The 23946-nt window shown below is 41.9% G+C and overlaps 1 protein-coding gene across 1 annotated transcript in view; it reads left to right on the top strand.

Moving 5' to 3' along the window:
- The window catches only part of DNAH11 (dynein axonemal heavy chain 11), a 279731-nt gene that overhangs the window by 53258 nt on the left and 202527 nt on the right, over positions 1-23946 (top strand). The window contains exons 19-29 of the mRNA XM_006028586.3: positions 2454-2570; positions 2661-2747; positions 3224-3382; positions 5989-6072; positions 9142-9300; positions 13288-13410; positions 13698-13820; positions 14227-14451; positions 16752-16843; positions 18773-18899; positions 21116-21265. Of these exons, the coding sequence (XP_006028648.1) occupies positions 2454-2570; positions 2661-2747; positions 3224-3382; positions 5989-6072; positions 9142-9300; positions 13288-13410; positions 13698-13820; positions 14227-14451; positions 16752-16843; positions 18773-18899; positions 21116-21265 (1446 nt within the window). The remainder of the gene's footprint in view (positions 1-2453; positions 2571-2660; positions 2748-3223; positions 3383-5988; positions 6073-9141; positions 9301-13287; positions 13411-13697; positions 13821-14226; positions 14452-16751; positions 16844-18772; positions 18900-21115; positions 21266-23946) is intronic.

Below are 23946 nucleotides of genomic sequence, written 5' to 3'. Positions count from 1 at the left end.
CCTGCTACGAACCCGTGCTGGTTTCCCCTCAGCATAATTTGTCCTGCCGGGCTCTCGCAAATGTGAGCCTTGATAATTTTTTCAAAGACTTTGCCAAGGATGGAGGTGAGACTGACTGGCCTATAGTTGCCCGGGTCCTCCTTCCTCCCCTTCTTGAAAATTCAGCTGTCATCTTATTATAACTCTTATGTGTACACCATGATCCAGGGGATTGATGTTTGCCTGTTACAATTGTACAAAAATAGGGCTAGAAGAGACCTGAGGAGGTCATAGATTCATAGATGTTAGGGTCAGAAGGAACCTCAATAGATCATCAAGTCTGACCCCCTGCATAGGCAGGAAAGTGTGCTGGGTTCAGATGACCCCAACCAGATGCCTATCTAACCTCCTCTTGAAGACCCCCAGGGTAGGGGAGAGCACCACCTCCCTTGGGAGCGCATTCCAGATTTTGGCCACTCTAACTGTGAAGAAGTTCCTCCTAATGTCCAGTCTAAATCTGCTCTCTGCTAGCTTATGGCCATTATTTCTTGTAACCCCCAGGGGCGCCTTGGTGCATAGAGCCTCACCAATTCCCTTCTGCGCCCCCATGATGAATTTATAGGCAGCCACAAGGTCGCCTCTCAACCTTCTCTTTCGGATGCTGAAGAGGTCAGGTGCCCTAGTCTCTCTTCATAGGGCTTGGTCTGCAAGCCCTTAACCATACAAGTGGCCCTTCTCTGGACCCTCTCCAGGTTATCCACATCCCTCTTGAAGTGCGCCTCCCAAAACTGGACACAGTATTCCAACTGCGGTCTGACCAATGCCCGATTGAGGGGAAGTATCACCTCCTTGGTTCTGTTTGTCATGCATCTGCTGATGCATGATAAAGTGCAGGTAGCTTTGCTGATGACTTCGACACACTGACGTCTCATTTTCATCTTGGAGTCCACTAGGACTCCAAATCCCTTTCTGCTTCCATGCTGCCGAGCAGGTCATTTCCTAGGCAGTAGGTGTGCTGGACATTTTTCCTCCCTAGGTGCAGCACTTTGGTCATCTAGTCCAACATCCTGCTCAAGATGGGACCATCCATGTCAGAAAAGATTTATCTTCAAACGCGAGAAGAAAACCAGAACCCTTTTTGACCTTGTATTGGAAGATGCAGAACACAGTGACTTTTGAAGGCCTAGAAGGATTGAATATGGAAAAGTAGAAAACCATAAATAATATCTTTCACCATTAATTTGTGTCAATTTGGAATGCATTTGAAAGAAGAGCTAAATCTCATGTTATCTGTGTTTACAAAAGGTCATTTTCTTATTTGGTTTCGTACACTTACTTTAGCAGAGTGTACAATTATTAGCCTAACTGTGTTTACTTGCCCCAAAGATTCAAAATTATAATGTCTTCTTTACAGTTTACCAAATTACTGCATTATCTTGCAGTAATTTCCAGAAAATTATGCACTACTTATGGTTTCCCTCCCACATTTTATTCCAAACTGCTTCTTCCTATGTGTTTTAAAAGAAATTAGCTAACTTCTGTTAACTTGGTTGAGGAGTGGTATTTGCTTTGTGTTTATGTAGTATAATGGATTTTAGTCTGGATTTTGTTTTGTAGCCATTTCTGCACTATAAATACTATGGACCCTGAACTAGTGGTTAAAGGTTCTGAGCCTAGAGGTCCATAACACTAACATGGTTAAGGCACACCAGCTTCTATAACCAATGACGCTCAAGCGAGGGAAGTGCTTAGCATCATATGCAACTACCTGTTGATTCCCCTGTTTGAATGACCTAGTAATGACTTACATTTGAGACACTTGTCATGGTCTGCAGCTTAAATTTCTACCTCTGGAGCTATAGCAAGAATATACCGACACTGATACCTACCCTAGAATAGCTGTATTTCTTGTTCTGCCTGATAAAGGCCTTGGTCTTTCACAGTTACTGGCTGGGCTGGATAGATGGGTTGAAGTTTCTCTTTTTTTTTTTTTGGAGACATGTAAGGTGCGCACGCTCACTCTCACGCTCACCCTTGCTCTCAACTTGGTGCTGAAAAATTTTGAAATCTTGAAAAACTTAGTGGATGGAAAAATCATCTCCCATCCAGTGGTACCTATTAAGTATTGCATCAGTGAGAGTTGAACGTTCTAGCTACTGTGAAGGATGTACTCAGCACAATATTTTAGTATAATGTTTGTAAAAAAAGAAAACAAAAAACCAAACAAACCTCATTACACTCATTATGTTGTAACTTTTAAAATTAATCCCACTTCGCAAAAATTACTACTTAATATATGTAACCCAATTACTTTGCCTGAAATAGCTAATTAGAATATAAGAACAATAAAGATGAACTGTTCCATAAATATTGGATAGTTTTTTATTTGTACCAGTATGTAGTTTTTAACTGAGATATTGTACTGCGTTTAAATGTTCAAGTTTCCTAATATGTAATATTCCTTTGTTTAACAGGACTTGCCTGAAAAGTGGAATGCCACAAAAAAAATTGCCTTGTCTGTAAAGCATGCAGTAGCTCCTCTTCAGACTGCTGAGGTCACAGTTATAAGAAAAAAATGTGGTTTGTTTGATGTAAGATAAATTCTGAACTCAGAATTCTAATGTGTTCTGATGAGAACAGGATCATTGACAGAATTTATTTGTGTGAATTTCTTTCATTAGAGAAAGCAGATGGAATTCAGAGAAAGATTTAAAGTGAAAGCTCCCTTTCACTTTGCTGAAAAAAATCCATATGTTCTTCTTGATAAGGTAAAAGGAAAATCTCCAGAAGTGCATATTCTTCTAGTAATCTTTCAGTACAAAATTTAAAGATGTTTCAATTTACATATTAAAATAAATGGGCATTTTCTATTTGGCATGAAACTCTTAGACACATAGAAGTTAAATCTTAAATTTACCAATCTGTAGATCTTTACATAAGTATCAACACCACCTTGCATGGGTTTTTTTTTCTTTCACCGATTGCCCAGTAAGTCAGAAATGCATATTTATTCCATTAAAACAAATACAACAGTGATATATATAATGTGCTTAAAATTATATATTACATTCCTTATGTATGATTACAAATATACTGTTGGTAGTCCTTTGACATATTGGACTGAAAGAAAAACATTTCTGTAGGAGTTGCAATAGGCATCTGTTTTCAGATGTACTGATTTGACTGTCTTTCTGAGCTTACCTATCTAGTAATTACAGTGATGAGTGTTCTTTTTCTCTTCAAGGCAAATCGGGAACTTGAGGCACTGGAAGAAGAAATGTTACTAATGCAAGAAGCTGCAAACTTGTTTGAAGTGGTTGTTCCAGATTACAAACAAATGAAACAATGCCGCAAAGAAATACAGTTGCTGAAGGAAGTGTGGGATATTAACATTTATGTTATAGTAAGAGGTTTTGTTATTTAAGAAAGTATTACAGAAAGAAAATTTATTCTGAATTCTGCTGTATTTACACTTTTATATAAAACGTTTTAGATCTGACATACTTGTTGAATTTTGTTGTTAACGCTTAACATTTTTTTTTAAAAGACAGATGCCACATTTTAAAGAAAATATTGAGATAAAAATATTGCTCTACTCTATTTTAATTAAATCGATCCCCAAGCATGAAATCTTAAACTGAAGTTATGATCATAATGATATGTGATCAGTGACAAAAACAACAACTTGAAAATAACATTGTTAAAGTAGTTAAATGCAGAAAGCAAGAAAATTCAATGTTAGGTTAAAGGAAATTCAGTGTTAAAACAGTCACAGAAACGCATTTACATCAGTAAATTTGAAAAGAATCGTAAAAAGTCATAAGTCCCTTAATTCCATCTTCTTAACTTTACCACACCTTGTACCTTGTACAGCTTTGAAATTTGCCCCCACAGAAGTCGGTGTCAAAACTTGCATTGAATTCAGTGGGGCCATAATTTCAGGACATCAGGTCTCCATAAAGGTCTGTAAACTCTTGACGTCCTGAGTAAGAAAGAGCATGAGAGAGAATGAAATGAGTAGGGTATTTTATGAGGACTGACAAGAGAAGACAAGAGGCAGATTTTGCAAGCTGAGGTGGAGCATATCAATCTTGGAGGTGGATCAAGACAATGGACAGATAATGTAGAAACTGATCTGTAAGAGATAGGTGAAGATTCTATAAGGTGGAAGAAGCTATGCAAAACAGGAAGAGATGGAAGGCTTTAGTTAAATTGATTATAACCCCTCAAGATCTATGAAACCAGAGAGAAGGAGAAAGGAGCATAATTTCACCCTACGTGTCATTTAGGGGAATCACAATGTTACAACTACTGCACTACACATGTTTAAACACTTTGGGCATTTGTACATGTGATGGTCATCACAATGTACATGTGACGAAAATGTCATTTGTGTGGCTTAATGGCATCACACATTACATATGCACCAGTTCGGGGGGTTTTAGATAAGTTTGCACTGTTGAAAACTAAATTGCATCCAGACAGTTGCATTGCAGCTGTCCACTCACCCCGCAGCTGCAGGAAAGGCAGGCAGGCTCCACTGAAAAAAAGGAGTGGGCCCCTCGCTGTTTCTGCTTTCAGCAGGCACCTGATCCTATTTTTGGCAGACCTGCCCACCTCTGCTGTGACCAGGGGGAGAGTTGCTTGTGGGCTGAGTGACTCCTGAGCTATGGGGGACCCTGGTGCTTCTCTCTGCAGCAGCGGCACCCCCCAGAGCTGCCCAGACAGGTTGCTAGCAGGCTAGGTGCTGCCCCAGCTCAGAGGCATCACCCGGACCAGTCCAACATTTCCCTGAACCCGCCTGCTGGAAGCCCACTGGGTGATGCTTCCTGGGCAGGCAGGAGGGGCAGATGGATTGGGCTGGGTCCTGTCTTTGAGCTGGTGCAGCACCTGGCCTGCTAGCAGACCACCGGGATGGCCCCAGGAGCTGCCACTGCCACTGAGGAAAGGACCACAGCCAGGCCCCGCCCCCGCCATCTCAGGGGCCGCTCAACCTGCTGGCAGCTCATCCCCCGACCGTGGGCAGTCTCTGGTTCAAAAAAAAAAAAGGATCAGGCCCCTAGCCATAACGTGATGGAAAAATTGAAATGGTGGGTTTCAATTAAAAACCCACTGTTTCAATTTAGAGGTCATAGAATAAAACCCTCAGGACTAAACCCCCGTCACATGTATAAGTGCCCTTTATCCCTTGACAGCCTGGAGGGTGTACTTTAGCATTTCACCTGTGACTACAGAAATCTTAAACTATTTCCACAATGATCTATGCAACAGAGAATATATATCCTAATCGCACCAGTACACACTTTGGTGTCTCACAATGGGTAGTAAAATAGGGAGAGGCTAAGTTATAATATAGAGTACACCTTTCATATTGAATGGTATTATGTGTAGTAGCCATGTTATGCATTAGAACAGTAGGTTATATAGTTTATCTTGAATTTTAAAGACAAAGCTTACAGGTAAAAGTGAACTACTGAGTACTGAACTATAAATGTAGATCCACTTATATAAAGCTGCATGTTGTAAAGTTCTACTTGCCTGAAGAAAGCAGTTGTCTGATAGACAAATAATAAAATGGTTAGGGTTTTTCTCCCTTCATCATGGTTAATTTAAAGGCCACGTGAATACATTTTTGTGGCAGTTTATGTTAATTTCATAGCTGTGTGTGGATATTCTGTGTAGAGATAAGTCATATGTATGCAAGTAGAGATACTGATGCAGTACTCTGTGTACATACAGACTACATGTGCATGCAGCTTTTCTGGCCTTATCGGAGACTAAGCATGAAATGCTTTAAATACCTGCTTTCAGCTTTACACTTGAAGAAGATGGATTATTTAGTGTAGTTTTGGTAGGGGTGATGTGGCTTGGAAAGTGAAGTTAATATTTCAAGAACTGGGGCTATCAGTGAATGCTAGACCTACCTATTATACCCATTTATCTATTATATGGCATTAGCTTGTTTTCACCAAATGTTGTTGACACTTTTATCTGTACTTACTGTTTCAGAGCAGCATTGATGATTGGACTAAAACCCAGTGGAGGCAGATTAATGTGGAACAGATGGATGTAGAGCTCAGAAGGTTTGCCAAGGCAGGTTCCATATCTGTCCATTTCTACAATTTATCTATCACTGGGCCACCCCTTTCTTACTCTCCCCACCCACTTTGTGATGTTGTGGAGTATTTGTTGCTTTTGTCCAAGCTGAACATTCTGGAACTTTTTTTTTTCTTTATAATTTAATACTCTGGCTTAGGTTTATATCCCTGTGGATGTACATGGTACAATCATGCTGTCACTTTTTTTAACTGAAGCAGTATATAAAAAAATAAAAAGGGCAAGGTTTATATGGCACTTCAGCAGATGAAAGACATTAGTTTAAAGGCTGAAAGTGGAATTTGCAGAGGTGTATATGCTCTCTTCTGAGAGAGAGTTCTGCAATTCTTAAATACTGGAACCTGCAGGAGATATTCATTCACAAAATGAGGGCATTGCCTATACATGAGATCTTTTTTTGGTGTAAAATATCAATAACGCTTTGAGGGTAGATGGTCTAGAGAGGGGAGGGGGTATGTTCATACAACAAAGGAAGACTGGACAGAAAACAGGAGAATTGACAGGACCATAATGTAGGCCTCTGCCTTTATACACGGTATAAAGCATTGATCTACCTTACGTGTGAAAGAGAGGCTCAGTGGGCCTGACTCCTCTTGCCTCCCATATTAATTTAGTTCTGAACAGTGTCATCATTACCCCTGACTTTGACTTATGTGAGAGAGGAATTAGATTCACAGTAAATCCCTCTGTTTGTTTTAAACCATAGTTTTAAAATTATTATTCGACTCTGGCTAACTGCTAAACAACACTTAAGTCTGCTGCATTTTTGTACCTGTGTGGCCCCTCATGTCAGGGTATTGACTCTTACAGGCAAGTAGTTTTCACAGATTCATAGATTTGATGAATGGTTTGCAAGGTGGATAGAAAGCTGGTTGTATCATCGGGTTCAACCAGTTGTGATCAATGGCTCAATGTCTAGTTGGCAGCTGGGATCAAGTGGAGTGCCTCAGGAGTTGGTCCTGGGGCTGGTTTTGTTCAATATCTTTGTTAATGATCTGGAGGATCAGATGGATTGTACCCTCAGCAAATTTGCAGATGACACCAAGCTGGGGGTAGTTGTAGATATGCTGGAGGGTAAGGCTGAGATTCAGAGTGACCTAGACAAATTGGAGGATTGTGCCAAAAAAAGTCTCATGAGGATCAACAAGGACAAGTGCTAAGGCCTGAATTTAGGATGGAAGAATCCCATGCAACAGGCTTGGAACCAACTGGCTAAGCAGCAGCTCTGCAGAAAAGGACCTGGGGGTTATAGTAAACAATAAGTTGGATGTGAGCCAATAGTATGCCCTTGTTGCCAAGAAGACTAACAGCATACTCGACTGCATTAGTAGGAGCGTTGCCAGCAGATTGAGGGAAGTAATTATTCCTCTCTATTTGGCCCTGGTGAAGCCACATCTTGAGTATTGTGTCCAGTTTTGGGTCCCACACTACAGAAAGGATGTGGACAAATTGGAGTGAGCCCAATAGAGGGCAACAAAAATGGTGAGGGGGCTGGGGCATATGACTTATGAAAAGAGGCTAAGGGACCTAGGCTTATTTAGTCTGGACAAAAGAAGACTGAGGGGGGGATTTGGTAGTAACCTTTAACTACCTGAAGGGTGGTTCCAAAGAAGATGGAGCTAGACCATGGGTGGGCAATTATTTCAGCTGGAGAGTTCCTTAACAACTTTTGTCAGCTGTTGAGGGCTGCAAGGGAAGCCCCACCCCTTGACAGGTGCCCCACTCCCTGATTGCCATCTTGGGACCAGAAGTTCTGCCCCTAACTCCTTACATTTGCGACCAAAAGGCCCTCCCCTAGGCCCTCCCCCCCACAAAGTACTCCTTTTGGGGGGGGGGGGGGGGGGGCTGCCATCTTGGAACCGGAAAAAAATAAATCGTATAATAAAAAATCAACATCTACTATACCGTATTTAATTTTATTACCAAAAAAATGTTTGTTCTGATTTATATGCATTTGTATAGTGTGTATAGAGGCAATTGCATAATAGCTCCAAATAAAGTCTTACGTGTGTATATTGTATGTGGGGAAGAGGAGGGTGTGGGTGCGTGTGGAATGTATGCGGAGGGGAGTTAGTGCAGGGATGTGGATGTGTGTTTGGGTGGTTGCACTCGGGGGGGGGGGGGGGGGTTTTGGGGGGGGGGGGTGCATGTGGGGCTGCTCCAGCTGAGTCCCAAGACGTGCATGTAGTGGCACAGAGCTGATTCGGCCTGTCCTGGCTTAGCTTGATCCACTTGTATGCATCTTCGAGCTGAGATGGACCAACTCCGAGCCAGCAGGTAGGGCTCCCAGTGCTGCAGGCAGGAGCCACACACCATTGGACTGGGCCAGCTCCATGCCTCCACCTAGGGCTTCCATCATTCCAGCAGGGAGCCACACATCAAGGCATGGAGCCAACCTGGCCCAGCCCAGTAGTACACGGAGTGCCAGGAGCCACATATGATGGCACTGAGCTTGCCCAGCTTGATTGTGTGGCTTCCCACTCCTCTTGGTTGGAGTCATGGGGAGTTGTGGGCCATTGTGCCAGCCTGGCTCTGTGCCTCTATGTGGGGCTCCCAACTGGGGTGCCAGGATCCCCATGGAGGTGGAAGCACAGAGTCAGCCTTATCCAATGGCATGCAACCTTCTAAAAGCCTGTGCCTTCCGCTGGCTTTCAGAGGGGCAGCTGTGGGCTGGTAATAATTGTCTTTTGAAGGGGCCCCGCAGGCCAGATGGAATGGCTTGGCAGGCCAGATTTGGCCCGTGGGTCATATTTTTCCCACCTCTGAGCTAGACTGTTCTTAGTGGTGACGGATGACAGAACAAGGAGCAATGGGCTCAAGTTGCAGCAAGGGAAGTTTACGTTAGATAAAAACTTTCTCACTAGGAGGGTGGTGGAGCATTGGAGTGGGTTACCTACAGAGGTGGTGGAATCTTCATCCTTGGAGGTTTTTAATGACAAAGCCTTGGCTGTAATTATCTAGTTCAGGATGGTCCTGCTTTGAGTACCGTAACTTTTTATGATTCTTTTTCAGAGGATGAATTGTTATTTTTATTCTGTTTCTTAGGAAATGTGGTCATTAGATATGGAAGTTCGCTCCTGGGATATATACATAGGTCTAGAGTTAACTGTGAAGAACCTGATGACATCATTGAAGGCAATATCAGAGTTGCAGAATCCTGCAATAAGAGAGAGGCATTGGTATCAGCTCATGAATATGACAGGTGTAAGTATTCACCTATCCAATGGCATCTCCTACCACCAATATAGCAGAGTATATTTACAGTACAATACAGTAAAGTGACTGACATCAAGTATATTAAATTTTTAGTGCCAAGAATGAATGAACTATATCTTGTTGGGACAGAGAGAGGGGGGTTTTGAATGTCTGGATCATTAGAATACTTTCTGCTTTAGGAAATGAATTTATAGTTTTTACTCAAACAACATGAAACCTAATTTATAATATTTTTAAAGATCAATATTGGCCTCAAAGGAGACCAGTAAAAGAAGTGGGGGGGTTGTTTTTAAATTGTGTTTGAAGGGAGCCATTAAAGGTAAAATTCTGGTTCTCTGTTTGCATCTAAGAGTACATCCCTACGAGCATGCACATGTGGTTTGTGGCACCTCAGAGCAGTTTGAGGCATGTTTACCCATTCGCCAGGCTGCATATTTGCAGCGCAGTGGCAAAAGTAGATATCGGGAGCTCCCAGTATTAAAAAAAAAATATACCCCACGTTTAAAGAAAGCAGCATAGTGCACACAGCAGCAGTATGTGCCATCAGAAACCAGAGCCTGGCCAGGCAGAGCAACACTCTGACTGCCGACCAGGCTCCAAGTGGCCAACTCAGCACTGCTGCTGCCCCAGGAGGTCCCCAGGACCCCTAACAAGGCTGCTGGGAGCAGCACAGGTGCTGGCCGCAGCCTCCCCTACCCAACCTGGGTCATTTTGCCAGCAGCAGAATGCGTGTACAAGAGGTGTGCCTTGGAACAAATAACAGTGGCACAAACATGTGCTTCTGTATGTGCATGCCTGTTGGGACATGCCCTAAATGGCAGCTTTCTAATCATGTATGTGCCAAAAATGCCACTTACACATAAGTAGCTATTGTTTCCTCAGTACTATGGAAATATAAGTGTGTACATGCACACTGAGCATACACAACAAGCTATACACTGGCTGGGCATGCACATAGTTACATGTGTACACTCATTTTGAATGCATACCTTTGTCTAGGTCACAAAAATGTAGTTAGTCGAAAACCCAGGGTTAGCAGGTGTTAGACTGAAGAGAAGGGCCTATATTGTCTGCCTGCTGATCCTGGGATTGCTGCTGAGAAATAAGACCTGCCCATTCATTCCCACTCTGTGTACCCAAGCCAACAATTAGCATTTCAGGTTTATAGTAGTCCTGAGATCTCTCTGCTCCTTGTCTTTGCTTTCAGATTCTCCTGAGGAATATTGTAAGACATAACTATTGCCTAGTTCCAGGCTTGGTTCTTGTTTCTCTGAAGCAGTCCCAGGCTTAGGGGACTGACTGGCCATGTGAGCATGACTAAAGGGTGTACTACTAAAAGCTGCAAAAATGGGTATCTAGATGAGTTAAGATGCTGACACTAGACAGTCAAGAGAGAGGGAAGGCAGAAAAGGAAATGATACATACATATTCTACAGATGTCAAGGATAGACCTGATCAGAAAGGAAAATCCAATTTCACTGGAAAAAATTAAGATTTGTTTTTGGCTTGCAAGGTTAAAAAAAAATGAACGCTGTTTTTCAAAGAAGAATAGATTTTTAGGGGTGGTTTTTAAAACATGACTTTTTTCTTTTCTAGTTTTGCCAAAATTTCTCTGAAAAAAATATTTTTTCCATATGAAATACCAGTTTTTATGCAAATAAGTGCAAAAGAATTAATCATGTCAAGCAGTATGTCTTCTGAATTACAAATATGAGAACAAAGTACAATTTTAAGAGAGCTGAGTAATTGGATTAAATCAAGACAATAGGAAGACTGAATGTTTAGAGTTCATGAAAGGATGGGGCATAACAATGAAGAAGAGGTAGTGATAATATAGCACAAGAAAATGGAACTTCTAGAATAGTAATTGTATATAAGCAGTTCCACTAACTTCAGTGGAAGCTGTACAAACCAATCTTAATTTGCCTTTACTTGCTAATTCTGAAGATTTACCAATAGCGCAGACAAGCAAGCATATAAGTATTTCTGTTGCCTTCTGCATAGAGCCTTACTAGTCCCAAAATATCTGTTTTTCCCTGAGTTGAAAGACAAAAACAAAAAGTCACAAAAGAATTTTAAATGTTTTTTGTAAGAATATTCTTAAACCAGTTTCTTTAAAATTGACATTGTTTTTGTATCTTTTTTCTTCTAATGATAATACATAGTTACCATACAAATGACAAAAGCTTAGCTGTAATCCTTAGAAAAAGTGAAGATCTGTAATGGGCAGCAAACCTTCCTGCCATGAAAAGCATGTGGGCAGTTTCTGAGTCTGACCCGTTAGAGAATGGATGTTGATATTGGGCAGCAATCTCCAAACAGGATGAGCTTCTGTGCTCATATGGATGATGTAATATAAAGAACAATGATTGTCTTAAATTTTAAATTTTTTTATACCTTAACTTTGATACTCTTATGCAGAGGCGGGCAATTATTTCAGGCGGAGGGCTGCTTACCCAGTTTGGCAAGCTGTTGAGGGCTGCATGGGTAGACCCACCCCTTTACAGGTGCCCCGCCCCCTAGTCACCATTTTGGGACCAATTTCCCAGGGCCAGCACCAGTGGGGCCCAGAACAGGGTGCAGACTGTCTGGGGTCTTTGGAGCTGGGCTGGGCTGCACCAGCAGGGAGAGGAGGGAGCTGGCCCGGCTCCATAGAGCTTCTGCCTTCTGGGAACCTGTACCCCTGCTGCTGTGCTCTGGGCCCTGCTGGCACTGGCCCCAGGACACCATGTGGGATCCACGCTCCTGTACCCGTTCACTCCCAGTATCCCCCAGCCCCACAGTACAGGTGGGGGGGGGGGGCAGCATGCAGCCCTGACCCCCTGCTCACTGGCAGAAAAGGAGCTGGTGCTGAGTGCGGGGAAAATTGGCCCCTCCCCTGCCCTATGGCTGGTGCTCCCTCCCAGGCAGCTCCACATGAGCTGCAAGTGGCTGCAGTGCGGGGCACCAGCCACGGGGTGGGGAGGGGCCGCTTTTCCCCTGTGCTCAGCACCAGCTTGAACCCTGCCCCCATGGCCAGCCCGGGCCCCGCACCAGCTCCGGGCTTGCCCGTCGGGACTGCTCTGCGGCTGCAGCAGTTGCAGCCCTTCCACTTCCTGTGTCAGGGGGTGTTTTTGCCACCACCGCCTCTGTACTGCCCAGCACATGAGCTCCGGGCAGGCAGCAGCAGCAAACGCAGCTCTGCGGCTGCAGCAGTTGCAGCCCTTCCACTTCCTGTGTCAGGGAGTGTTTTTGCCACCACCGCCTCTGTACTGCCCAGCACATGAGCTCCGGGCAGGCAGCAGCAGCAAACGCAGCCTGGCGCAGCAAGTGGGGGGGCTGCAGCTGCTGTCACTGTGTACAGCTCCGAGGGGCGAGCCCAGAGCCAGTGCGGGGCCAAGGCTGGCAGCAAGGGCAGGTTACAAGCTGGTGCTGAGCGTGGGAAAAACATCCCCTTGCCTGCCCGGTGCCCTGCGCTGCAGCCGCTTGCAGCCCACCTGGGGCTGCCTGTGCCTGCTCAGTAGAGCCCCACACAGGCTGTGAGTGGCTGCAGCAGGGAGTGCCAGTCATAGGGCAGGTGAGAGGCCGCTTTTCCCCCAGCCCCTTCCCTGCCCGGGGTCCTTCTCTGCCCCCTTACCTGAGTTTCCGGCATGGCGCAGCCACATGGTCCCAGGCCAGAAGCCCCTGCTGGGGCTTTCAGCTGGTGGGGTGGGTCCGGGCAGGCCCTGCTGTTGCAGGAGCCCTCCGGTCTTCTCCTGGGTCCTACTGCCCTTGGTTCCTGTCATTTTTGACAGGAACCAAGGACAGAGAAATATTAATTTTCAAAATCTCATAGGGGGCCGGCAGGCCAGATAGAATGGCCTCAAGGGCCCACCCCTGCTCTTACGGATCTCAATCAGATGTTTTATTTATTTATTTATTTTTAATTATGATATGGCTTTTCTCTTGTTTTCTTATTTTTAATTATGATATGGCTTCTCTCTTGATTCTTGACAGGTCAATTTTTCAGTAACTGAAGACATGACCTTGTCAGATTTGTTGGGATTACAACTGCATACAGTGGAAGATGAAGTCCACAGTATTGTGAACAAAGCAGTGAAAGAGCTGGGTACTGAAAAGGTACAGCAGCCCCATTTCTCTTTCTGTTACATTTAGCTGCAACAGTCCTTTTTACTGTTTATTTAAGTAGATTGAAAAATGTATCCATAAAGGAACAGTCAGGGTTGCAACAGTTTTATTTGATATAGACAGTGAACAAAATAAACTGAATAGATAGACATTGAATTAGCCTTCTGTGCGTGGTACATTTTATCAAAACTGTTTGAAATCTAATTTAATTTTATTTCTCAACCTAAAATATTAAATTTCACTATACCTAAAGTGTTATTGCCATGGTTTATACTCAGATTCTTACAGAGATCAGCCAAACATGGGCTTCCATGGAGTTCTGTTATGAAGAGCATCAGAGAACGAGGACTCCTTTATTAAAATCTGATGAACAGCTTTTTGAAACATTAGATAACAACCAAGTAAGACTTTTTTATTAGTAGTATATAATTAGCATTACTCTTGGTGTATTTTACTAGTTTAAACTCCCAGAATTTTCCAGAATTTTTATTTACAGTGAATCTTATTTGGCCCAGATGTTAGTCTATAAAATTATATGTGTGCAGCCTAACTACGTATATTTTAAGGAAAATTCCTGTCTCTGTGTAGGAGTTTGCAAAATTACAGCTCCCTGGGCTTATATTTTCCTAGATTCTTTGAAATCATTTAATAATATGCTGTCCATTTGCAAGGCTGAAAAATGTCTTTTGTTATCATATACAGTAATAATAAGTTAAAAGAGAATTTGTAAAACTTTTTTAGCTATACCTCCTATGCTTGATTAGTTATTTTGATTAGTGCTTTTTTCTGTTGTTGTTGTTTTTCTAGGTTCAGTTGCAAGCAATTCTGCAAAGTAAGTACGTGGAATATTTCACTGAACAAGTCTCAATCTGGCAAAAGAAACTGAATATGGCAGACTCAGTCATTTTCATTTGGATGGAGGTTCAACGCACGTGGTCTCACCTAGAAAGTATCTTCATTGGCTCTGATGATATCAGAAGTCAGCTTCCTGAAGATGCTGAAAGATTTGATGGAATTGATTCAGACTTTAAAGTGAGCCGACCTATCTTTAGCATGAAAATAAAATAAAAATAATGACATACTTCATCCTTACTTTTATTTTAGGAAAAATGGTGTCAGTTCTGTCATATCCATTTAAATATGATTTGTATTTGAATGTTAACGTGGATGGCTAGATATATATTTTTTTAAATGAACAAGAAATCCTAATGGTACAAGGATCACACATGATCCACTTTGCCCAATGTAGGAAATAGTACATTGCTGCACTATCTTAGAATCAGTCCAGGGGAAGACTTGTGATTTGGATGTATTTCCATCCTTGGAAGGTGGTAGTAATTGGCAACTAATACCAGTTACTACCACATGCTGAGGCATCAACTTAGCTACCCTCTGGTAAGCTTCGGCAGGAAATGGTTTTTCCATTTTAGGGCCTTGTTGCACCTTACACTGTAAGCTGCACAAATCTTGATCAGTGTTAGGTTGGAGTCTGGAGCAATCACACCCTTAGTCTTGAAACCTTCTCTGACTGCCCCCCACCTGCAAAGCTGTGACTTGACATGAGAGGTCTAGTGAGCAGGGGCAGGACTAGGAGCTGTAGCTCTGAGTTGCCACTGCAAGGCTGGTGAGTCAGGACAGGCTTCTATTTCTGCTCTATGGGCAGAGGCATGCAAGATACTGGAGGACTTCAACTTGGGTGGCACATCTGTGGGGAGTGGTTGCATCTTAATGGAACAGGAGCTTGGTAGCATGGATCAGAGAGAATTCTGCTGTGGAGTGGCGTAACTTTGAGCTGCGTAATGAGTGCTGAAAACCACTTTTAATGTGCAGACACTTAAACAAAAAAAAAACATTTAAAAATCCAGGGGTTAAGAGCTCCAGGAGCCACCCAAAATTACTGTGTAACAAGGCCCTAAGAGATTTTTTTAATGTTTTCTATTCTGTCCCAGGAAGATGGAGGGTGGGAGGGACAGAAAGAGAGAGGGGAGGCATATCCAGAGCAACTGCCCTAACCACCTGGCAATTGGGTATTCTGGGGTGAGGCTTTTTCAGTATATGCTATATAAATCATTACACCTTGTTTTAAATAATAAAAGATCTATTAGAGCAAGGACTTAAACATGGGTCTCTCTATTCCAAATGATTGCCCTAACCCTACTGGATCATAGATTTGGTCCCTGGTCCAATGACTGCTTAAGTAATTCAACAAGGTAGAAAAACTTCAATAAGAGCTAGCAAGGGAGACCATTTCAAGTCCTTGATTTAAGTCAGACAGAGCAGTGATTGTAACATTTGACTCGTATGTACAACCAAGTACCTAAACCATTAGGCATGGGCTATTTCAGGGAAGGCCTCTCTTTCTTTAGTTTTGAGTAGTAATAGTCTAAACTTGAGAAATCTTTTCCAGTAAAAGTGTCCTTGAAGTTGGAATGTTCCCATGAAAAGTTCAGTTTCAATAAATGTTCATTTCCTAATGACAAACTCTGTTTGTCAATAGTTTCCAGTTAGCTCTACCTCCTTGTACTTTGTCCAAGCCCAGGTACAGGTTTGAATGATGGGAGTACCAGACTTACAATGTCAGGTTGCCCCCTATGCACCTAGATACCACAAGAGAAACTTTCTCCCATTATGGTTGCCTAGGCTGGAAAATAGACTGGTCCATAGTAGACAATGTTATCCATTATATCCAGTAGAGGTTCTGTGTTGGAAACATGGTGGTGAGAAAGAGATTCACAAGTTTAAATATAAAAGGGAAGTAAACACACACATCTCCTTTGAAGTCTCCATTTTAATCTTTTGGTCTTGCATAGTCATTTACAACAGTGAAAAGTGTGTGTGTGTGTGTGTGTGTGTGTGTGTGTGTGTGTGTGTGTGAAATGCTGCTGTCTGATTTGGTAATAATTTGCACCTTCTTTTCCTTCTCTTTGCAAAAAGGTAAATGACCACACAGACACAAGACTGGGCTATGAGGTGTCCTATCATAGTTCAGTCCGAACAAAACAAGAATGAGTTAATTCTTTCTTCTATCAGTTGTCACCCTTTTTTGTTACAAAGGATCAAAATTATGAGGAAAGGGCAGCAGTAGTTGCTTTCTTGTGTATAGTAGTCTATGTTTATTCTATGTTTCTTTCAGATTTAGTCTACAAGGTTATACAATGAAATAACTAACATTTTCCCCTTATTTTGTGCCAGAAGAAGAAATAAAATGATCAGTTCCTCTCTCTCCCAGCTCTTGTGTTTCTTCATTGACATATTTTAGTAAATGGTTTGAAATGGAAAGCTATTGTTTGAAATCCAGGTGTTCTGATTAATACTTCTGCACTTGCACACAGGAATTAATGATTAACACAGCAACTATAAAAAATGTATTAGAAGCAACAACCAAACCAAATCTGCATGGAAAACTTGAAGCTTTACAACACAGGTAAGAGTAGTTATAAAGTTAAATATTAATTCAAGCAGGCTGATTGAATACATACTTAAGTAGGTTTGTTGTTTGGTTGGTCTGGGGTGGTTGGTCTGTTGTTTTCTTTTATGGTGCATGTATGTAAACAATGTATTGTTTGTGAGGACTTTATCTTCTTTTTTTGATGTGTGGCTGATATTTTACATCTCTCGGTCAAACACTGCTGCAATTTAAGATGGTAACCATTTCAGGCACTTTTTTCAATTGTTTATGGCTCAGATAATGTAAATGTGATTTATATTGCAATTTTTTTTTTAGATGTTTTAGTTTCGCTAATTTAATTTCAATTCTCCCCACTCATCACTTCCTGATTGATCTTAGGAGCATCTTCCTTTGAAGTTCAGAGCAGGAGCACAGTTCTGGGTCTGAATGGAACTGTGCCTTTTTCCTCCATTAAATCTTTCTACCTGAGGGAGCAGTGAACACTTCACAGGTAGCCTGCTACTTGATTAGGGAAAGAATAGTAGAGGTAGGAAGCCAAAGGAATTAGCTCCTGGTTTAGTAGCATCACTGTTGCTATCATTGTCTTGTAATAAACAGCCAATTTGTGAGGTGGGCTGCTTCTTCCCTAAAGCATAGGCATGGGTTTTTCTCAAAGCAGCTTCTTACTTAATTAGCTGCCCAAAATCTGACTATGTAATTAACTATGTGATTAGCAACATATGTTCTTATTTTTGCCACTCTTCACATATAGAAACTTATGTATAATCAGAGAAGCAGTCACTTTTCTTAATAGTTGCTAGTTAGAATAATAAAATCATAGAAAAATAGAGCTGGGAGAGACCTCAGAAGGTCATCTAATCCATCCGCATATTTGACACAGGATCTTTCTTGTCTAAACCATCCCAGCTAAGTATGTGTTTTAAATTACTCTTAAAACTGTCTAGAGAACTTGTTCCAATGCTTAACCACTCTCATACTTAGAAAGTTCTTCCTAATATTCAACCAAATTTTCTTGTTGCAATTTAAGACCATTTGTTCTGTCCTTCATGGACACAGAGAATAGTCCAATATCATCTTTAAAACCACTCTACATACATTTGAAGGCTTTAATCCCCCTCTTAGTCTTCTCTAAGCTAAATAATTCCAGTTCTTTCATTTTTCTTTGTAAGTCTTTCTAAACCTCTAACATTTGTTCCTCTCAGCTAGACTCTTTCTAGTGACATCTTTCTTGAAGTTCAGGGCCTGAAACTAGACAGAGTGTACTCCAGGTGAGGCCGCATAGGGGTTAACAGAGTGGAAGAATCACTTCCTTTGAATTGGATGCAGCACTTCAGTTAACACATCTCAGTATACATCCCAGCTTTTTCCCTGCCCCTCCTCTTTAGACAACATGCACCCATCCATGACAAAATTCCAATCAAGGGAACTATCCCACAAAGTCTCAGTTACCCCAGTTGGATCATAAATTGTGTGTTTGTGCCAGGACCTCTAATTCTTCTAAATCATGGTTGTCCAACTCATGGCACCCACTCAGCTGCTGCTTCTCCCATTACTCCAGCTACAGCGAGAGCCAGGCTTTTTGGCTCCCCCTGCCTCATCTAGATTCTGCCCCTGCTCCAGGGGCTTGAGTGCTACATAGGCCACAGTGCTGGGGGAACCCACAGCTGGGGAGCTGAGGGTGAGGGCTGGGGCACATGCATAGTGTGGTATACTGAAAGGGTAACCACATAGCATGTGGCCCAAGTTGGGGAGGGGGCATGCAGCCCCCAGCCACTTAGGAGTTGGACAGCTGTGCTCTAAGTGATACGTTTTTGTAAAGCGTGTTAGAGTACATAGAAGTTAATTCTCTTTATACAACTTAAAAAAAACCCCTTAGGATGTACTAGTGTTGTTGGTCATTCATGGACATGTTTAAACAGCATTAAAGTTCTGTTTCTTTTTCAGGCTTTCTCTTTGTGAAAAATCTCTTGCTGAATATTTAGAAACCAAGCGCTTAGCTTTTCCTCGGTTCTATTTCATTTCTTCAGCTGATTTGCTTGATATTCTTTCGCAAGGGGCCCAGCCTAAACAGGTAATATTTCCTGAATGTTTTTAGATTATGTCAAAAGAAAAACTATTTTGTAAAGAAGTGTGAGAAAAGAAGTAATTGTATATGGCTACTCATCACTGAAAATGTGACTTCACTTTTGATGAAGCGTAAACCTTTTTATGCAACACAACAGCTTTCTTTTTTAACAAAAGTTTTGTAAGTGCTTAAACTGGGAAAGATAGAATTCGTTATGGGAGGAAGAGTTGCTTTGATCATCAAGTCTAATTTTCCTCTGGCCCAGAATTTGTTAGAGATCAAATCTAAGGCATGCCATGTGTGATGATGATAACCAGCGCCAAAAGATCTGTGGTGTTTGCTAGATTGTCACTGACTGAGCAGCTGACTAGGAATGTTTATATAACCATCTTTGTTTGCCTCCCTTAAACAATGATCTGCCAGGTTTTGTGACAGTTAAAGACCCATTTATACTGAAGCACCTGCACTTGAATATTATTCAGAAGCTTTACACTGTGTTATCTACAAGCCAGATGACATCCCAGTGCTCAGTAACCACCCTTCTGTGGCCATTAATTCTCAGAATATCAGAATTATTTGTGTCTTGGGCAAAGCTTCTGTAGAAAGGATGTAATGCTTAACACAAGGCTTGATATTTTGCCATAGAATAAAGTACTAGTGAGACTAAAATAATAATCCTTTCAGTACAATCACAAGTTCTTTTAATTTCCTAACACCATTAAACCTTAGCAATTTGTTTCATCCTTAAAACTGTACAAACCAGTAGAGAAGTGAAGGCAACCCAACATGACTGAATTCTCTTCTCATGGTAGAGGTGGACTCTCCACATCAGGACTGTGCAGGGCAGCAAGGAAGTACTTCCACTATTGTTTTTCAAACCCCACCAGTTCTGTGGATAGTGGACTTCAACCTTCATGGCTATCAGGTTGATACTTATTACAAGGCACCTTTTTTAAGGACTGAGAGAGGCAAGGACGTGTGTACATGTGTAGTTATGGTGCCTGAATAAACCGCGGAGCTTATTGCTCCTGGGTGTGCTGTTTTTATGATGCACTCGGGAGCAATTTACTTCGGAGCAATAAGCTCCACATTTTATTCAGGCACAGCACATGGAGCTGGGGTGGAGTAGCCCACATGGAGTGGCAGGGGGATCTGGGGGTTAGCCTGCCAGCCCGGGGCTACTCCCCCCAGCTCAGTGTGCTGCAGAGGGGCTGGCTGGTGCATGGGGGAGTTTCAGGCTGCCCCCTCACTGAAACATCCTTGTGCATCAGCCAACCGAGCAGCATCTACATGTGCACTGCTGTGGAGTTTTTACTTTGCAGCAAAATAGTACTTGTACTTACAAATACTATCCTGCTGTGGAGTAAATTAGTTTACTCCAGCCTAATAGGGGCACACATGTAGATAACAAGTTACTGCACAGCTAATTACTCAGCTGTGCAGTAAACATCTTGTGTAGACATGCCCACTGTGTAGTTAGGATAAAGTTAGAAAAGTATTTGATTCTAAGCATCTTTTTGTCAGATCTCTCATTTTTTAGATAAGCATTTAAATATAGGTTATATATCTTGGGATCTTCATCTTGCATTCAAATGTATGCCTGCATATGCGTGAAGTCCTATATGATGTTAGGAGGGGGAAATAGAACAACCAGCATTATTCACTAACTTACATACTTCATGTGTGCTTCCTATTCTAGCAGCTAAGAGTGATATATCACTATTATCAATAGTGATAATGAAGCTTCACTGCTATCCTTCAACCTTTCCACTGGTCACACTCCTAAATACCCATACATTGGCATCTGGCAGCGAACGGTAGTGTAAAGTTTTTACGCCAACCTATGGCATTTGGGAAAGTCCTTTGTCACTTTCTCTGCTTGAAACATAATGGCAATATTAATATGATAGAGAATTTGGCCTTTTGTTTTCTGTTTTCTTTCTGAGACCTGAGTCATCCTAGTACTGTTTTTATTCAGTATTTGGCTCCTGCCAAGGTCATTGAAAGATTTTTTGTGTTGATTGCATGCAGTTGTCAAAAAAAAGCAAATGCTTCATGTTTTCTGAATGCAGAATGACTTTGCTAATTTAGGAGAACTCAAGGTTATTGCTAAGAACTTGATAAGAAATAGTACTTCACTTAAACAGGAATGTGGAGGAAATGGAAAATCCAAGAAAATCCTAGGTGTGTGATCTTAAATCTGTGGTATATTCTGAATGCAGGTAACACGTCATCTTACTAAACTTTTTGACAATATTGCTGATCTCAAATTTGAAGACAAGGAAGAGAATCTAACAAATATTGTGTTGGGGATGTACAGTAAAGAAAAAGAATATGTCCAGTTCTATGCAGAATCTGAATGTGTTGGTCAGGTAAGCTAAGTTAATTTAAATTTTTTTCAAGGGAACATTTTTCTTTTTACTCAGATAAAAAATTAAATGTGTATCAAACCCTACTTCTCAGCTAAATGTATTGTATATTAGAGGGAATGCAGCTTCAGTGCTGTCTCCCCTGTTGTAGTGTAAATGGGAATAATTGATAGAGGTTCCAGTTCTATTGAGAAATGATCCTCCTGCCAGCATTTTGGGCTGGGAATCATCCACTATTCTGCATTTGTATGGTACTTAGGGCTCCGTTCCTGTTTGACTCCTGGGCTCTACTATGATGATCTCGCCCAGACCAATTAGTCATACTTCTAATTTAAATATGTATATCTATTGAAGATGATGCAGTAGCAACACTTTTATCTCCCTGTTAAGCTCAGTCTAATAATGGATGAGATGATGTCAGGGGTCATGTTTATTCCAGCTGCTTCCATGGAGAAAGATTTCTTCAATATCATGGTTCCTCAAGTGTTTTATTCCATTTCCTTTTAAAGACTGCCTCCTTAGACAGAGCATTCAGTTTCTCACTTGCATACTGACCACAACAGTTGATAAAACAGTATCTAAACTCATTGTTGAGATAGAAAAAACTGTTTCCTCTGAATGACCTGTTTAAAAAAAAAATGGAAATCCAACTATAGACTTTCTGGGCGCGTCCACACATTCATTAATGCGCTGTAATTGCAGTGCATTCAGTTTATATAAAAGAAAATGTAATAACCTGCAGTATCAGGTGCTAACTTAATGCGCCATAATTGGTGCAGATGAATGCTTTTGTGTGACATTCACTGCACATTAGACAAGTCTATTGTGTATTAGTGCACTAGCATGGTTTTTGTCAGCCACACTTATATGTATTAAAATTAGTCCAATGGGTGTTAAGCGTCTCATGTAGACATGCCTTCTGTGGATTTATTTTCTGTTCTGAAAAAGCTTTCAAGCTTTCAATGTTGTTGATTACATGTATCTATTTAATTTCTTTTCTCTATCTGTAATGGCAAATTCAGTTGATAGAGAATGGATGTACCAAATTACAAAGTTTCCTCCAGAAGTTTGTGTGATTAGTTTCACATGGAAACTAAAATTATTTAAAAAGTAGATTGGAAATGCCTCTTTTTCATGTTTATGCTCCTGTACCTATAAACCCCTTCTGCAGGGACAAAAATATAACTGTTGTAGCATTAAAGCAGTGGTGACCAACCTTTCTGGCAAGCATGACGCAAATTATGCACCACATCTCCCCCAAGTGCTACTCTGATTCCTTTCCCATGTCTGATCCACTGCTTTTTGTTCTCCTTCCTTCCCTGTGCTCACTGCCTAGTCTGCTGCTTTGCTTTCTGTTCCCTGCCCTATCTGCTGCTGTATTGCCTGCCCACTCCCCGATCTGCTGTTTTACAATTGTAGTATGTGGGCTGGAGGTGAGTCACAGGCTGCACACCCACATGCTGCACCACACCAGCACCTCTGAACCACTTGGCCATGAGCTCCCTTAGTCCTGTGGGCTATGACATGCCACTGTGTCCCCAGGGGTAGGGGCAACTAGCACAAGATAGAGGAGGTACAGAGAGCTTGGAGACTCTGGAAGCAGTAGCGGAAGAGTGATGGGGAGGAGCTGTGCCCAGACCAGGACCCCAGGAACTATGCATCCTATAGGCCATGTTTAAAGTTGTACGTCTTCAAAATGTAATTATTGGTGGTATGTTTCCAGCTAAGTAACTCTTTTGGACAGTATCAACTTGGAAGCCAGCAGATCTCAAAGTTTCTGTTATTGTTCTTTCAACATCTATGTTGCTTATTTATTAAAAGAGATCCTCCTCTTTAGCATTATCCCTTATTAGATTTGCACATGCTTAATCCTAATCTCCTGCTTGATAAGTAATTAAGCATACTTTAATTGAGATATTATGTCTTGGTTTGTGTCCTGTTTGCTCTTGACTTCCTCAGAAATGTGCCAGTGAGCTACCCGCAGGTAGTTTACTCTTTCTTAATCTGTGTGACAATTATTTCCAGTTCCTGTTTTGTTGATTGTTTGAGTCCCATCTCTGCCTCAGCAGCATAAATCAATAGTGTTACCATACACAGGAACAATAGTTTAATGCCCTGGTACAGTTTTGACCTTTTTTTCCTCTTACCTCTTTTTGTCTTTTATTCTGACTTTGCTTTGGCTGAACTGTGTTTCCCTCTTGCCTTGCCCCACTTCCCTGTAGATATCTCCCTTTTCCTTCCAAGGCAATTTCCCTGTTGTCTTCTCTGCTCCCCATAGAAACGCATGCTAATGAGAGAAAGAGCTTGCTTTCTTGGAGGCGTGAGCAACTGGTGCCTCCTGAGTCTGCGGGGGCACTCGCAGAAGCTGGCATCAATGGCGGGGACAGGGCTGGCGAACACCCGCAGAAGCTACTGGTGGCGTCAGCAGTGGGGACAGGGCTGGCGAGCACCCGTAGAAGCTGCCAGTGGCAGGGACAGCCCTGTAAGCAGGGGCACGTGCCCCTCTTTGTCCCCCTTATCAGTCCCCAATGCTTGGAGGTTTTCTTGACTGCTACATAAGCCAGCTGCCCTGTATAGATGAGGTGTTCTTCCATGAAAATCATATGAAAAACATAAGTCGTAGTCTAAAAATTGTTTGCTTCTATGGTTTCAGGAGCAAATTTGTAGTGGAAAGTTATGCAGCT

Source organism: Alligator sinensis, unplaced genomic scaffold, assembly GCF_000455745.1.
Source record: "Alligator sinensis unplaced genomic scaffold, ASM45574v1 scaffold1112_1, whole genome shotgun sequence".
In the NCBI taxonomy this organism is placed as follows: domain Eukaryota; kingdom Metazoa; phylum Chordata; order Crocodylia; family Alligatoridae; genus Alligator; species Alligator sinensis.
This window is presented reverse-complemented; position numbering and strand designations above follow the sequence as displayed.